Here is a 16,722-nt window from a genome sequence, read left to right on the forward strand (position 1 = left end):
GGGGCTTTCCTGCTAAAGACCGGCCCCAGTCTGGGTTTGTGCTGGGGCGGGTGGTGGAGGAGCAGCGGGGTGATCTGGAGCTGCCCACCGTCCCTTCTGTGGTGCTTCTGCCTGGCCTTGGCCGGGGGGAGGCGGGTGTGTGGTTGTCGTGGAGGTGGTTACCCACCGCGGTGGACTTTAGCACGCGGGAGTCTTTGGGGACATGGTGTCCCTGCCGGGGGTGAGAATCGGGAGTGTAAAAGGAGGCGGGAGATATCTTCTGTGGGTGTCATGTTTGGAGATTAAGGTCCAGGGAGCACCAGCTCTGCAGGTCAGGGACAAAATGAAAGCTCAGCAGCTTCATCTGGAGGAGATGGGCTCGGTGAGGGTCCCCTGGGCGCCCACTCGCAGGTTAGGAGCCGGAGGGCTGAGGGGATGGCTTCACTGCTGCAGGAGTGGGAGAGGAAGACAGGAGAATGCCTGGGTGGTACCCTGGGGAGATGGTGAGGGGCATCCTCCTCCCAGGAGCATCCATGGTGACTCGATAACCCTGGAATCTGCCGACGAGCAGCACCAGTTGGTGTAAGTGAGCAGTGCTTGTGGGGCCATCCCCGTGGTAGGTGTTCAGCCACAGGGGTTTCTGCCTGCATAGCACCCCAACACCGTGAGGGCAGCGAGGGGGTGATCATCCTCCTCCTTCCACCATCACACCATGATACCGATAGCAGATTGTACCGTCCTGGGGGCCGGGAGAAGCCACGGCAGCTGTCTGCACCTGCGATGACCGTAATTACAGCCAAGTCGGTGATACTGGCAATTGCCAAATGTCCGAGTGGGCTGCTGCAGCCCTAACTGGGGTCAGCGGAGGGAGGGCACCTTCGGCTGTCACTGCTGTGGGGGTGAGCCCTGTGCCCACACGGGTGTCGTGGGAGAGAGCTTGCAGCTCATACAGTGCTGGGGTCTGTTTAGTGGAGGCTTCTGAGGGACATGTCTGAAATTCAAATAGGCCTTTCATATGAGGCTAATTCATGGGAGTTTTATACTTCTGGGCCTCAGGGGATAGCTGTGGGAACTGCCTGCCCAAAACTCCTTGCAGAAGCGAATGGGTAACTGCACACAACCGGACATGAATGTTACAAATGGGCCTTTTAATGTCTGGCTGAAAATGGTGACAACCCCCTTTATTTCAGTGTGCTGCTGATGCTCCTTCAGATGCCATTGAATTTCTGATTAGCAGTAACTCAGCCTGTAAGTAAGTGTGGGTGTGTAACAGACACTTTGCAGAACACTTCAGTGAGACGAGCGTTACCTGGGGAGCACGTATGTGTGTTAGGGCAACGCTGGGTCTCTTTGCCGGCTGCTTGGTTCAGGAGCCGGTCTCCCTGCGAGGCTGGGGCTCTTCTGCAGCCTGGCAGGGTGGCCTAACAGGAGAGGACATCTTGTGTATCAATAAGCCCTTAAGCTATTTACAGGACCTATTTAGTTACAGAGCAAAGACATTATTAAACTACTAGATTTTAAAACCTGATGGTGGCATAGCTCCAGGCTGCTGCTCGTGAGTTTCTTCTCTGCAGTCCCCTGCTTCATTCGCTTGTGTGGCGTGACGTCTTCTCGCTGCCGTAGGTGCGGGAGCCTTCTCCCAGGCTGCCTTCTGGAGCAGCCTTTCTGCATGTCTCCACCTCGGTCGTACCAGTTTCAAAAACTTACAGGAAAAGCATTTCTTTGCTGACTTTACATTCATTTATCAGGTTGTGTTTTGCTGTAGCCTTCAGATAGCGTGCAGCCTGCCACGGCTGACTCCTGACAGTCTGTTAGTAATTCACTAATATTAAAGCAGCGTTGCTGGTGACTTTGTAAGCGCTCTCCTCTAGTTCAGATGTAACTTTCCCAAATGCCCTTAGAGCTGGTAGCAGGAAACAGAAGAGCCTTTCCTGCTTACGCTCATCTTTTTTTGGCCATTAAGTTTCCAGCATGAGAACTTGCCTGATGATGCATGAGGCAGCAGGATCTAATTTGCTGCTCTGCAGTTGCAGTCATGCTCTGTGTCCGTGACTTTCTTTCCGCTGTTGCATCCTGCCAGCTCCGAAGAGCTGACCTGAAGTCAGAACACCCTTTTATTCATGGGAGAGGGCATCTGCTTGCTGAAAGCTTGCTTGAGACTGCTGAATGTCTGGGATGAGAGTGCAAACAATTTGTCACCCAGTTTTGATTTCATAAAGGCACTGAGACTAATTAGTGACAGCGATTTGAGAGGCAGTTAATGCTGCCCCAATCACAACAGAGAAAAAACACAGCTAATGATTAGCATTAGCGTGCCTAGCAGGGAGAGAGAGTGGCCAACAGGAGTCACCATTGTAAAAGTAAGCCTTGGGCTTGGTTAGCAGTGCAGTCAGGTTCCAGGTGAGCAATAGGTTGCACAACAGTCACATCCAAGAGCAGCAAATCTCCCGAAAGCCTCTCGCAGCAGGCCGCTGAGAGGATGCTCACGGGAGAGGCTTGGGCTGCTGTTGCTGCTGTGTCCGCTATTAGGAGCATTAGCTTTCTTCCAAGCTTCTCTCGATTTTTCAGGGTTTTTTGCTCAGCTTTCTTAGGTACGGGAAATTCATGCCTTGGCTTCTCTAGAGGAAAATATAATTCCCATTTATTACTTAAAGCTTATTCTTGGCTGATGTCTTCATGTCGCCAATGCGGCAGAATTTTGTACTGAAATCCTTAGGGCTCAGTGTTGCTATTAAAAGAGGGTTACTTCTGGGGGTGGAAAACCCAACAAACTGTTCCTAGAAACGTATGATGTCTCTAAGAAACAAGTTAGGGCCAAGCCAGGACGCCAGAAGGTGCAGATGATGTGCAGTTAATTTGTGTCAATTAGAAATGCCCAACTTCAGCTGATATTTCTGCTGATTTTACCCTTCCACAGTTCCCTTTTAGCTCCGTTGTGGGTTATTAAGAGTCATTTCAAGTCGAGTGCCATTCTGGGGATAGATACCGAAGCCATCGGGCAGTGAGAGGGAAGGATCTGGCCACGTGCAGCTGAACGGGGGCAGGTTCTGAACTTCAAGCGGAGCAAGCTGCTTGCCAAAAACGCCGGCCTCGCACACAGCCGACCTCCAGCTCCGCACACCCGCGGCAGAGGTCTCGAGCGGCAGTGCCGGCAGGCACGGCGGTAGCGAGTGAAGCTGTAACAAACTCGGGGGCTGACAGGAGCTGCTGCCGAGACAAGTGAAAACGTGTACCCAGCGCTGCACCAGCCGGTAACAGCACGTAGGATAATTGCCTCCAGCTATTGACGGAGCAGGAGACAAATGCTAATATCTAATGCCAGGCAAATACTGCTGCAGCGAAGCTGTCGGCACGAATGCCGTGGCTTCTGATTGAATGGAAAGGTGCCCGTTGGCACGAGGTTGGTCTTTTGTCTCGTGCTGATGCTTAAGCGATGTATGAGTGGCAAAAAAAAAAAATGTGGAGGTTAAGCTGGAGCGTAGGGTGTCCTCTGGAGTCAGGCAGTCTCTCCAGAAGGCAGGCCTTCCAAAGCTTTGTGTGAAGCTGTAAAAGATTCAATTTAGAAAGCTTCCTTAGGAGCAGGAGGTTCACTCAGTGTCAGGAAGGGACAAATGCTGAGTCTAGCAAATAATAAGCGTCCTTCCTTTGGGTTAAACAGCCCGTATGTTGCTGTCGTTATGATGGGACATGCAATTTTATAACAGGAGTCTGGAGTTATTCCGGGTTTGGCTGAAGGCTTCGGACTGCGCTACAGCAGCACGAGGAGTGTGAAGTGAGCTGCTGTCCTTGAGAATGCCAAACTACGGGCAACGCTTGGCGTGCCAGGGGAGGATTATTTGCTCTGCTCCCAGTGGGGCAAGGGCTGGCCCTGGTGGTCTGCTGCTGGCCATGGGACCCACATAGGGGAGCAGCAGGCCTCTTCAGCTCCCATCTAGGCACTGTGACTGGTCTTGCCTCGTCTCTTGTCTGTGCTGACCCAGGCTGTATTCCCCACCGATGGAAGTGTCCTCTGGAGTGGGCGCCGAGGAGGGAAATGGCAGCTGTAAAACGCTGTGTTGGTAAATGTCAGGGGTACAGAAATAAGTGCTAAGTTGCAAGAGGATGTTTCTTGGTGAAGTGGGAATGGTTTAGCATGCTGACTGCTGCATCAGCTGCTCTGCTTCGTTAAGCTGTTAGGAAACAGCTTTGAAATTACTATTAATAGCCTTTTCAAAATCACTTGAAGTTTTTTTGGAATAACTGAAAAAATTGTTTGAAATGTGGATTTATATTCTCTGTTCAGCTGAGGCCGCCTCTGGTCTGCCACGCTTTCATATTGTACCTCTGGAGGAGCAAGAAGGAAGGGAGCTGTCTGGGTGGGAAGGTGTTCGTGCTGATGGCCAAGAAGCTTTGGACTCTCTGGTGAGAAAATGGACCCAGCTGAGAGTCTAATGACCATTTTGAGGATGCTTTGGATTGCTATTTGCTCTATCTTTTTCTACAAGAATAAACAGGCGTGTGATAAAAATAAGGGAGTGCTTCATGCAGCCTAGCAACAACTTAAACATTCTCCTGCAGCTTAGAAGATGCACAGTGCCGGGGTACAGGTAGTCCTAGCCGGGCAGGCGCAGGGATGGTGTTTCACCTCCTAAGCTGCAAACAGAAGAGAGGTTTCTGCAAAGAAGTGAATTTTGAGTGCTCTCTTTTTGCGGGAAACCTCTTCACCTTGGTCCGTGTTGTAGCATTGACATGGGATCAGGGTTGGAGGTGCGTTGTGCAGCGAGAGGGAGCGTAGGAACTGCTTTCCTCACAGACCAGGCCATGCCAGGGCTCAAAACACGAGTCTAACAGCTCATGGCTGGTCCTTGAGCCTGGTCCCACATCCTACACCCAACCCCACGGTCCAGCCTTCCCCTGCGCTGCCTCTGCTCTTGTCGTCCCTGTTCTCGATTGATTCGGTTCACCGCCTTGCTGGAAAACTCTCGGTTTCTAATCTGTTCGCTGTTCTGCCAGGATAGCAAATGCATTGGGGCGGTGATGGAGCAGCACGTGCTGAGGCTGGTGCCCGTGTGGGACCCCTGGGGAAGCAGCGAGCTGTGGTAGCTCAGGTGCTGTCAAACCTTTCACGCTAGCGTGGAGACGATGATGGTTGTGCGGCACCGAGTTGGTTGTGCGGTGTCAATCAAATGATGAGATGTTCTGATAGCGGAACCCCGGTCACGGGAAACGGAGCTTTGGCAGTTGTGCTTTGCTGTAAGAGTTTCTCCTTCGATCTACATGAAATCCGGCTTTACACTCGGTGCTCCTGACCCCTGGCAGAGTTCCTCCCGTCGCTCCTGAACAGAAGGTGATGATGGTGCAGACTGTCATACAGACCATCTCCTGCGCTGGGGCCTGCATCGTTGTTTGTCATCTGCTGCAGATTTGACAGAGCTTACAATGGGCGTGAGAGCTTTCTTGCAATACTCGCACAGATCCTGAATAAGCACTTGGGCTAAAAATAAGGTTTTATTTTGGAGAATAAGCAGCTGGTAGCGCTTTGCAGCTGAGGCTGCGTTTCTTCACACATGCAAGAAGCTGAAAGAAGCATTTTTCTCTGGGCTGTCGCAGTAACAGAGATGCTGTCGTGTCAGAGCTGCTAATGCTTTGAGATGAAGTTTTATTCTTGAGACTAAATTACACAGTCAGGGGAATTATAGCCATTTCTAATTACTGTAGCTAAAGACTTGAAATTTTAGCCAGAAGTTCTGCAATCTTTCACAGTTCAGAATGATTAAAGTAGAAATATGCTAATGATCTTTAGCCTCTATTTATGCTTGGTTGTGAAGACATGTTCTTCTCATTTTTACGCTGATTAAAAGTAATTAGGCTTTTTGATATCAGATAAAATTTGCCTTTGTGACCTGAATGCCCATGTATGAGCAGTACTGGTGGTCTGGACTTTTTGCTCCTGCAGCTGCATCGTGGCTGAGCATGGGTGGAGTGGCCCTGGGCGATGCGTGGTTGGTCCCGGTGGGTTTACTTTGGGCTGGAAACGTTTAGCCTGTTTCAGGGTTGAACAACACAAAGGCTGTCTTGGCCAGAAGTGAGCAAGCAGTAGGGAGATGTCTGAGAGCCCACGTCTGCTCTTGAGTGGTGTGGCTGTGGCTCTGTTCACCTTGGAGGAAGAGCAAGGTGAGGAGGCAGGCTGGAAAGAAGAAATGTCCTATTTTCTTCTAGACCTTTGGAGAAACACTTGCCTGGAGCTGATAGACACAGTTTGGATTCCATCTTCCCTGTGGGGTTGTAGTGTGTTAGGCTGCAGGGTCGTTTGCACCTCTGCTTTCTAGTGCTGGTCTTGCCATGAGCATTTCACTGTGTTGCACAAGTGATCACCTGCTGTTATCCTGCAATTTTACTGGTGAAAGTTGTGATTTTTGGGGCTGCCTGCTGTATAGTTTTTGAATGCTTTTTCATCAGGAGAAGGCGGCTAGACTTTCTTCCCTGGTTTACATCTGGAAGATGACCAACTTGTCGTTGCAAAGGGAGGAACCGCCAGTTTTGGACTAGGAGCATCCATTCAAAATGGCTAGCGAGGTGCTGACCCTGGAGGACAGCAAATGCAGACACCCTGCCTCTCTCTCCGTTTGCAGGAAAAAAGTCTTTAGTGATGACTGAGTTGTGTATATTTATTGCTCAAGGTGCTTCTGCGATTACATATGGGAATGTGGATTCTGTTCAGATCTGCCACCAGCTCGCTATGGGACTCCATGCAAGTGTCTTTCTTTGCCGGACCTTGCTCCCCTGCCTGTAAGTGAGAGTACGGTCAAGAGGCCACGCAGGAAGGTTGTGGCTCAGCAGAATTTCTGATTAACGTTGAAATTTAGTTGATGCAAATTTAAGCTGATCAACACTGCTGTCAGCCCATGGGAAAGTAAGTTCTTGATGACTGCCCAGCAGTGTGGGTACGTCTCTAAAATAACAGTGCTAACATGAAGTCAAGCTGGTGGATGTGCTACACAACAGGTCTACTGAACGGTGTCCCACCTTCAGCCATCCCTGTCTTCTGGTGCTTCAGAAGATGGGTCTTGTGGTCTCCTCGCTTTGAGCAGGGTACCAGCAGCTCAGCCTCGGCTGCCCTTTAGGAGCTGAAGGGGATTAGCAGATGTCTTCAAACGTGAAGTTTGAACATCTCTGGGCTTGCCCAGCCGCACCTGCTCTGTGCTTGTGTTTGTGCACCTCTTGTCATGATCGCACTCTTGCGTTTCCTTCCAGGATTTCCGACATCCCATCAGGTGGGAGTCTTAGTAGAAAAAAAGCAGAGGAGGAGAAGTTTGTATTGAAACCGATAAACCAGAAAGTTAATGGAAATTGAATTTTTATGATTGTTGCTCTATGTCAAGTACAGAGGGAGCAAGACACTGAAGAGGAAGGAAAAGGAATTCATATTGCTTTTCCTCAGAGAAAAGTGTGCTGATGTTAGTGATGATGGGCAGACAACGTGAAGAAAGGGGAAGGACTCTCCTTGCAAGAGAAGAGTAACCTCTGTGCTCGGAGCAGGCTGTACAGTAGGAAGGGCTTTGACAAAAGCAGACTATATCGCGGTCACTGGCTCACCTAAGAAGATCCCTTGCAAGTTCTGGGGCATGGCATATTAATGCACATTGGGAAAGTCAAATCCCATGATGTAAAGCGGGTATTTACATCTTCAGTGGCTGAAACGTGGAAAATGGCTGAATCTGTCTGTTGAGGTCATTGTTAGGAGAGCTCTGGCTCCGGCACAGAGGCAGCCTCCTCTTTTTTTTCCCCTTACTTGTATAGCTCAGGTGTACATAAAAACAAACAGAATTTTTAAGGGCATCTCGGCTTCACTCCTTCATGAAGGGTTTGAACTTTGTTGTTCCCAACCAGGATTATATATTCGGCGTACGAACCGTCAGTCTGGGTGCTGGAAAAAGGATAAATTCCAGAAGAGGTTTATAAGCAGGGAAGTACAAGCAGCCTTAGCGTGCGACTATAGCACTACATAGAAGAAAATTAGACTTCACAGACGCTGACTTCCTACGTGGTCAATGCTATAACCAAAATTTTACAAGCCACAGGTTCTAACAGAGCTCTGTGTGCAGAGATTTTTAAATTAGAATGCACGTGCATTGCATTTGTTCCAGAGAGAAAACCTTAAATTGAGGTTTTCTTCTTGGCCATGGCAGTAACAGTTGCTTCAATTCATTTCACCAAAGAGGCACGTTCGTACGTGGACTTGCGAGGGCTGGAGGCGTTTGCTGTTGGACCGGGAGATCAGCCCCGCTTCACAGCCTCTCGCAGACCTGCCCTGGTTTTTCATCTCTGATCTCTGCCTGATGGCGTGCCGCCTGGTGCCGGGACAGGGCAGGGCTGCCTGTGCTGCCTGCGCTGTACGGTGCTTGGTGATGAGTAAACATGGTGGAGGCTGCTGCAGGGCCATCGGGGAGAGATGCTGGTCCAGCTGGGCTGGGGATAACGCTCCTGCTCCCATGTGTCGTTGCTGCCTTTGCTTGGTCTGTGCGTGCAGACCGCTTTGCTGATGGGCACTAACTTCTGATGGGGAAGGAGCTGCTGTTTCCAGGGCTGGCTTGGTGAGTGGAGGTGACAAATCTGTGTCACAAGGCTCAGGAGAAATAATTGAGCCTGATGATGGGGCTGCTCCGGAGTGCTCCTGTAACAGGGTGCAAGAAGCAATTTGGTCCCTGCGCTGCAGTGGAGAGCAATGGAAACCAACACTATGGGAGGACCCCAGTTTGTGTTTTCTCCATGAGCTGGCATCTGGAGCTGCAAAATGCTTGTATTTAGAGGGAAAGTTCTCATTTGAAATGACAGTCCACTTAGGTCCACTGGAAATTCTTTCTGTGGACCCTGACTGCTGTAGTTGCCCCTCCGGTCCTGCTTCTGGAGGAGCATCGCTTTGCCTCCCTGGCCACTGGCTCATAAATAAAGTTTTGACCTTTATGGGAAGGACTTGTCAAGCCAAATTTGTCTTGATGTTTATCACATGACGTAACCTTTGATTATTTTATTTTATTTTATTTTAAAAAGAGTTTTGAAGCTCATCATGTGGAAGTAGAACAGAGGACAGAAATCATGACTGCATCTGTTTCTCTCCGCTCCCCTTCACCCCCCACCCAACGCTTTCTCGCCATGGGGATGTTGAGCACTATTCTGGGCAAAGCTCTGGTGACATTAACAGAGAAACAGAGTTGTCCCAAAGACAAGACCCACTGCAGCAGGAGAGGACTGTTAGCTTCATGTCAGCTCTTCTGGGCTGACACCCTGCAATGCAGAGCTGTTTGTGTTCCTTGCAAAGGAACAAAGCATTAATACTTGTCCTCTTTTAGCATAAGGCTTAAGCAAGAAGGGGAAGTAAAATTTTGGCAGTGTGGGCTTTTTCAAATGAGGTGGGAAGTTCGTGGGTTTGTTTTTCCTGGTTATTTGTTTGCCTGTTGAAGTTGTTTAGAAGAAGTTGTCACACCCTTCCTCTTTGGAAGCTGCTTGCTTCTTGGTGACTGAGTTGTGAAGCCCATGTTCTTCCTCCTGTCCGTCTGGTACGGCTGTAGGGGCAGCGTCACCCAGCTGCGAGCATAGTGAGCCCGTTCCTCAGGCTCAGGCTGCCTTTCATGCTGGTGAGATGTGCTTTTGGATAGGTGTCTATCCGTGCTGTCCTGCTGGTGGGGTCCCACCTACACCATGTTGTCCCACTTTCCTGCTCAGGTTGGGGTGGTGTGTGGGAAGGTAGTCTGTGAAATAGTGGGTTTTGTGCCTTTCATCTGGAAATGCTACCATAGGCTGATGCTTTAGTTTGTTCAGCTGCTCAAGAGGTTTAATTTAAAAAAAATGAAAAATAAATCAAGCTGTTGGACTAAGGGTGCTAGATAATTCCAGGCTGTGGGTCGCTTTCTTGCGAAATCACTGGTTTGAGGTTCAGATTCGATCTCTTCTAAGTAATAGCTATTAATTATTTCTTGGTTTTTTTTCTAGTACAAGTGGGGACAATGCCTTGTAGTATGGAAACCTGACGGCAGGCCCCAGCTCCAAACCTTCTATTATGTCAAATAAAAACAAAGGGATGAGGGAGATGATGAGGCAAGAGCTCCAAAAATAGACACTCGCCCACGAGGAGGAGGGGATCTCCGGGAAGCTGGGATGATGTCTTGATGAGAAGGTCTTGAATTCTTGTCCATGGGGTTTGTGTGTGGGGTGTTACATCCACAGCTGCTAATGTGGTCAGGTTGTCTCCTGCTGTTCTGCCGCCTGCTCCAGTGCCTCTGCCCTTGAGGTCCTCTGCCTGTCCTGCCACCGACACCTTAGCCTCTGAGTTGCATCCTCCTTCTCTGGAGGTGGGAAGAAAACCTTGATAGACCGCACAGGAAACTTTCATCCGCTCACAGGCGGAAGATGGAAATGGTGGTGGACAGGTTTTCAGGGTGGGGGGCTCTCCGTCAGTCGAATTCAGTGCACTTGTCTGTGTGCTGCGATGGTTGTACAGAGAACCATGGCAGGTTCTGTAAAAACCAGATGGCTGCCTAAAGAGATCAAGTTGAAGCTCTCCACCGAGCAGACAAATGCAAACCTCCGTGGCCTCTCAATCTGATGTGGTGACAATTCCTTTTTGGGTAAACTCATTGAATTCTGTGGTTTTCCAGGCTGCTTGAAGGTGCCCTTTTTCCTTACCTTCCTGAGAAAAGGATGTGTGTTCGCAGGGGATGGAGAGGGCACTGTGGTTTGAACATAGTGTGCTTTGCCCAGGTCATAAATCGCACCTGAGTGACACAGCAGAAGGCAGGTCCACAGTCCCTTTGCCTCTGTGCCCGGGCTTGGCTGTCCCTGAGCAGTATGTGCGGAGAAGCTCAAGTATCGGGAAAGCCCGTGTATTTCAGCATGAGAAAAGAATAATTGCGTGAAAATCCAGTACTGCAAGTAAGAATGATGATCATAAAAATTCATTAGCTACTTAAAGCAGAAGCTTAGGGATTTCCCTGAGCCTGGACAAATCAAAGTATTTGTAGCCAAAGACTTTTTCCATTTGACATAAAAAAGCCCAGCATGCTTTGAAACGCTGGGTTCTAAGTAATGAAGTTTTTGTCTGCCCCAGAATCACCTTTATTGACTTAAACTGAAAAATGCATCCCCTTTAATTTGTTTTTGGAATTGATTTCGTGTGTCTGTCTTCCATTTGCTTGATGACAAGAGATAGCAGCAGCATTGAGATAATTATGCTGCTTTATCAAGGGGCCTGTACAGTATAATTCTTTACATCAGCGATGGAAAGAAACCCCTCCAGCATTCAGTTTTGGGAAGCATCATCTTGGCTGTGGACTTTGACTCTCTTAGAAGCATTGCCCAGTGATGTGGGCTGGCATCTGAGACTTTTGCATGCGTGAAATCATATGAACTGGGTGTATTCTTGAGCTTTCATTCAGAAGCTTAAGATCGCAAAATGATATTAAGCTCTGGTCACTTTCAGAGCTTTTAAACACAATTAATATACTCTTAATGGCTGCGAAAAAAAAAGAGTCTTCCAGCAAAACCACAGTTGGCAATGTTTGGTCTCGTGTGACTCCAGAAATGGATCACCACCCAGACCTCTCATAGCTGGGCTGTGGGGAGCTACAAGTGGCAAAGAGTGATCAACCTCGACCTGGAGGAGTTTGGAGTGGAGAGGAGAAGGGGACCAGGGGAGAGAAATAGCGCACACAGGGGTTGTGCACACCATACAGCTTGAGAGTTACTGTAGCCCTTTGCTTGCTCTCAGGCAGCTTCCACCGTCTTCTCTGCCCTATGGTGGCCTTGTGCACTGGTGGGTTCCTCCTCTGGACCCTGTGGAGGGGCCACCAGCTGGGTCAGATGGAGATGAGCTGAGTCCTGGCTGTCTACTTCCTGTGGGATTTGTCCCACTGGAAGATTTCTCGAAGTACAGCAATTTGCTCTCACTGATGCTGCTGAGCGAGGTGGATGCTGACATGGGTGAATGTGGCACGTGAAAAGGCGGACTTGAGAAATCAATACTGCAATAAGGCACGGGAGCTGGGCTGAAAGTTTTGCACGTGAGAAGTAAACAGTCCCACAAATGCACTTTTTTGTTCACTGCCTCGGGAAGTGAGGAAAACAGGATTATGGCTGTTCTGCTGCCTGTAGCACAATGTCCTAAGAGGACATTCCCCTACTGTTCCCATTTCTGGGAGCCTGTGCCACTCTAAGCTGCAAAAAGAGATGGGATTATAACTTGCAGCTAGAGCAGTAGGCTATTTTTTCCCTGAAGATAGTGTGGGGCACTAATGAATTGCTTTTCTGCCGTGACCCACCTCTTACTTCCTTATAGGTGAAATGTCAGCAAATCCAGTTGAACCCTTTAATCTTTTTTTAAGGTAAAAAAGCCCGCTAAACAAACGCCTGGATTTGTTCTTGAACTGAGTCTGGAGATAACAGCAAGTTAGCCTCATTCCTCTGATAAACATAGCTAAACTTGCAATTCTCAAGGTACTTTTGTAGGTCAATGGAAACTGTCAGTCTGTCTAAGTTTTGCAGCACAGAAAAATCGTGTGCCAGTCAAAAAGCAACTCGGGAGGCTGCAGGGTCTTTAGTTCACAATTTTCTGGGTGTTTTTTTTTGGCTTATGCTCTGTCTTTGTGATCATTCATGTAACAGTTGTGAGATACCACTACAGATCTCAATGGTATCTTCATTTCTTTTGGGCATGAGTTAGCATTAGCTTTATCGTTGTCCCAATAAAGCTCGATTTTGTTGACTCCCCGAATTTGGTGAGTGTCTGGGTGCTGATTGCTTCAGCAGAAGCATCCACTTTACCAGGAATAAATATGCTTGCAGGAGCAGCTCTCAGCTAACAAGCACGTTGGCATACTTGGGTATTTTGCCTATGGCCAATTAGCATGATCTACCACTTGACAGCGCAGCCCATGTGGAGTATTTCAGCCCCTCTGATACCTTTTCCCTTGCTGCCCTGCACCTGCACCCTCAACAGCCTTTAAACAGCTTTGCTATAATTAGCTGGTACACCGAACTTCATGTAATTTTGGGGTATAGCACTAATAAGCTAAAAGCATGAATAGCATCCCTTGTTCGGTAGCGCTGCTCTGATCAGGTTGAAATATATAGCTACCAAAATCCGTGGTAGGCAAGCGAGGGAGATGCCTATTTTCTTTCAGGAGGAGTGATTCCTTCATGTGGTAGCTTTACAATGGCCCACCTGAAAGCAAATGAGCATTTGAGGGTTATCTTTTACTGGGAGCCTGGCCGTCATACTTCTTGTTTACATCCCTTAATGAGTATTTTGTACCCAGGTTAAAGTCCTGAAGGCTGCTGGCAGCCGGCAGGAGGCTGCTGGGACTGGATGTGCTGTTCTATTTGGGTGGAAGACTCGTTTGGGATTCCCATGTTGGGAAGTACCTGCCCAGCACAGGGGAGCTGTGTTTCCTCCGCACCGGTGGGAGCTGGTGTGTACAGTCTGAAAATGTTGGGGAAGGAGATGGTTGGGTACCCTGGGGTTTCCTAGTGCTGATATTTCAAATACCTGTACTGTGACCTGGGGCGGGGGGCTGTGGACAGAAGAGAAATTGCTGGGGAGATCCGTATTATATGAACATTATATAGAAATGAGGGTTTTTTTGGGCACCTACTTTGGAGAAACTTTGTAAGTGTGCTTGCTCTCTTGGGTCCCTGGCCTGAAACACCATTAGTGGGAGAAATCCTCAAGGATCTTGGTCTACCTGATGTGCTTGGGAGTTGTGTGAAGGGATGATGGTAAAAGGTAACTGATCCCTTCTCCTTGGAACGAGCTTTGCTCCGTGGGGCAGTGGAGCTGCTCTCTGAGCAGAGGGACAGCATAAACCCAGCCTTTCTGGTTGCTGTTACTCTGCAGTGGCATGGAGCAGTTCTACTCCTGGTGACAAATACTCGGGTTTTTCCATACGGTGCTTTGGGGATCATACTATTTCGGAGTAGGTCACAGATATGATCTAATCACATCACTGTGATAAGCTGCGTTTCAGGTAGGATGCTCAATTACTTTGAGAAGTGCTTATTAGAGAGGAAAATGCTGGGTTTTCTGTGTTGAGTTAATGTGGTTTCTGATCTTGCCCTGCTGTCTTTCTTTTTATTTTGGGGTGTGCAAGGGGAGCTGCATCCCTTTATGGCAGAAGAGGCAGTGTTTGCTCTGCATGCAAAGTCCAGGACACACACAGAAATTATTTTCTAGCCAGACTGTTAACTGATCCTGCAGCAAGAGAGCTGCCTTTGATCCTTCTGACTGGAATCATCTTTGTTTGGGGAGAACTTTCCAAGGCCTCTCTCAGGTTTGCTCATGGTAATGCAGGGCAGGTTTTCATCTTCACAGCGAGAGATTTTCAGGAAGGAGCACAGGCAGCTCGGATCCCGGTGCTGCTAAAAAGGTCCTGGGGATCTGCATCTGGTTTATCATTTTGCGTGATTTACATCTCTCTGGGAATAAAACTAGGTGATGACTTTCCTCTCTTTGCTCAGTGAGGATGGAAGCTCTTTTCCCTCATTAGCAGCTTTAATAAAGTATATGTAGCTGTTCATAGAGCAGATCCCAGAAAGCTGCATTGTTCTCTGCGTGGCAGACTCGAATCCTTTGTGCCCAAACCCACAGGTTCTGCGCTCCCTCGGATGGTGACCCGTCCACCCTCCTCTCCCCTTCTCCCTCCTGCATGGCCGGCGTTCCTGGGTTGTATGCCAGGTCTGCTTTCCCATGCTCACTGGGGCCGAGATGGCAGGTCAGTTTTCTTGTCCAGCCTCCCCTTTCTGGTTAAGTCAATACAAGACGCTTTACAATTTGTCCATCCTTTCGGGTTTGGGCAACATGGTAATTATGCCCAAAGAGCATCATAGCTGCAGCTTCTGTCCCTTGCCAGAAGGTTGATTATGGGAGAGGGAGAATTTTGGAAGAAAAGCTGATAAATCATAAATTCCCTTGCAAGATGAATCATGAGTTATTACCGCTTTCTCAAACACATAACTGCATGCTGTGAAATCAGTGCCAGTCTGTGGCACGCAGGAGGAAAGTCCCTTTCAGTTAACACATACATACGTGCTCTTCTCTTATATCTGTCTTTGTGCATCAGCTGAATTGCCAATTTACTTGCAGTTTTTCCTGCTTGACCCCTGGAGACTTTACTTACTTGATCCTCATGTGCTGGAAATGTACTCCAGCGCAGAGGTGAACGGGAGGGGAAAGAGATCTCTTGAATGTGGCACAAATTTGAATTTACTGCTTCTGCTTCTCATATGACTGTCAACCTTTCCAGCATTTTGCTACAATCTCTGCTATGGAAATAGATTTTTGGGGGGAAACAGAACCTTTCTCCTTGAATGCCAGAAGAGGAGCCAGAACTTGCATGGTTTCCCAGGCTCTCTTCTTCCTCGGGGCTGTGTCCTTGCCCCTTGTCCTGGCAACGCACGGCAAACGCGATTAACTGCAAAGAGTCTTTCTGCAGTTGGGTCTTCAGCACACGTCCACGCTTTTGCCAATTCAATCAAAACAAAGGTGGGCTGAGACTAGCGCCGTCTACTCTGCCCAGCACTCTGGGAAGTTAGAAATTAGTTGCATTTTTGATCATACTTCATACAGGGGCTTTCTTGCGCACCTGTGCTAATTGCATGCAGTTGATCTAGGACAATCTCAGTGAGCAAAGGGCACCTGTAGCGTTTTTTGGGGGGCTACCAAACTGAAGACTGTGCAAAGACTGGCACAATCCCTTCTGTTGGGCTCTTTTCTTTTTTTGCAATTTTTAATGCTAACATGTCAAAAGTCCTAGAAAAACTGCTAGCGCTTTGCTGCAGCGTCTCTCCTTCCACCTTGATGTATTCTGGTTCATAGCCTCTACTTTGATGAAAGCTCAGGGTTATCTGCAGTTTTCTTTTTCGGTGTAGATTATAACTAATCTTTGTGGCTGTGTGTATAGTTTATATATGTAAGTAGAAACATAAGTTTCCCCTGCACAGGTGCAGTGTTGATCATATCTGATATTGACTTGGCTTGACATTTGTGTGCCAAAAGGATGCTGAACAGGTAAACCCTAAAGAGAGGGGCAGCTCTGTCCGGCAGCTCTTCACCTGGGACAGGCTGAGCCAGAGAAGTCCCCTGAAGCATTGAGAGCAGTAAGAATTAAGGCAGCAGGGAATGGCGAGATATGTAAGTATGTGTTGACTGCTTTATTTTAAAAACTTCTGTCTCTGCTTTTATCTTCTTAGCGTGTTTTGGCTTAACAGACATGTTCTGGCTACTGGAGGGCACAGAACTGCAAAGGGGAAGGAATTGGTAGCTGATTCTGATCATCGTGGCCCGTAAACAGGGTCTGAGCGTGGCTGGAGAGACCCGGGATGAAGCATTTCCACCTTGGGAAGTACAAGTGTGCGGTGGTGGGTTGCATGCGTTTCGTTGTTCCTCAGCGTGTCTCTGCCCGCTTCTCTCTGACTCCGAAGCTGCCTGCTCCGGGGAGAGAAATCCTTTGAGGTTTGGTTGCCGTGCATCCCTCTGCTGCCTTCAGGGTTTTTGGTTTGTTCCAAACACCGCTCGTGCCTGTACTGTGCCTAGTTAGTCTATCTCTTTTGCCAGGAACTCTGGCTCTTGCTTTAGCACGATTTCCACAGCTCGAGCCCTTTCCCCAGCTATCCTTTCTCTTCGTTTCTCATTTCTGCGGTCTGTCCACTCGAGCGGCTGCTGTCAGCACCCAGCGGAAAAACACCGATCTGTTAGAAACCCACTACAGCACATCA

The 16,722-nt window shown here is 48.6% G+C and overlaps 1 protein-coding gene across 1 annotated transcript in view; it reads left to right on the top strand.

Moving 5' to 3' along the window:
* Positions 1-16,326: 16,326 nt before the first annotated feature.
* The window catches only part of NCKIPSD (NCK interacting protein with SH3 domain), a 36,195-nt gene continuing 35,799 nt past the window's right edge, over positions 16,327-16,722 (top strand). The window contains exon 1 of the mRNA XM_009895743.1: positions 16,327-16,365. Coding sequence (XP_009894045.1) covers positions 16,327-16,365 — 39 coding nt within the window. The remainder of the gene's footprint in view (positions 16,366-16,722) is intronic.

Source organism: Charadrius vociferus, unplaced genomic scaffold (assembly GCF_000708025.1).
Source record: "Charadrius vociferus isolate BGI_N301 unplaced genomic scaffold, ASM70802v2 scaffold512, whole genome shotgun sequence".
Classification (NCBI taxonomy): Eukaryota; Metazoa; Chordata; class Aves; order Charadriiformes; family Charadriidae; genus Charadrius; species Charadrius vociferus.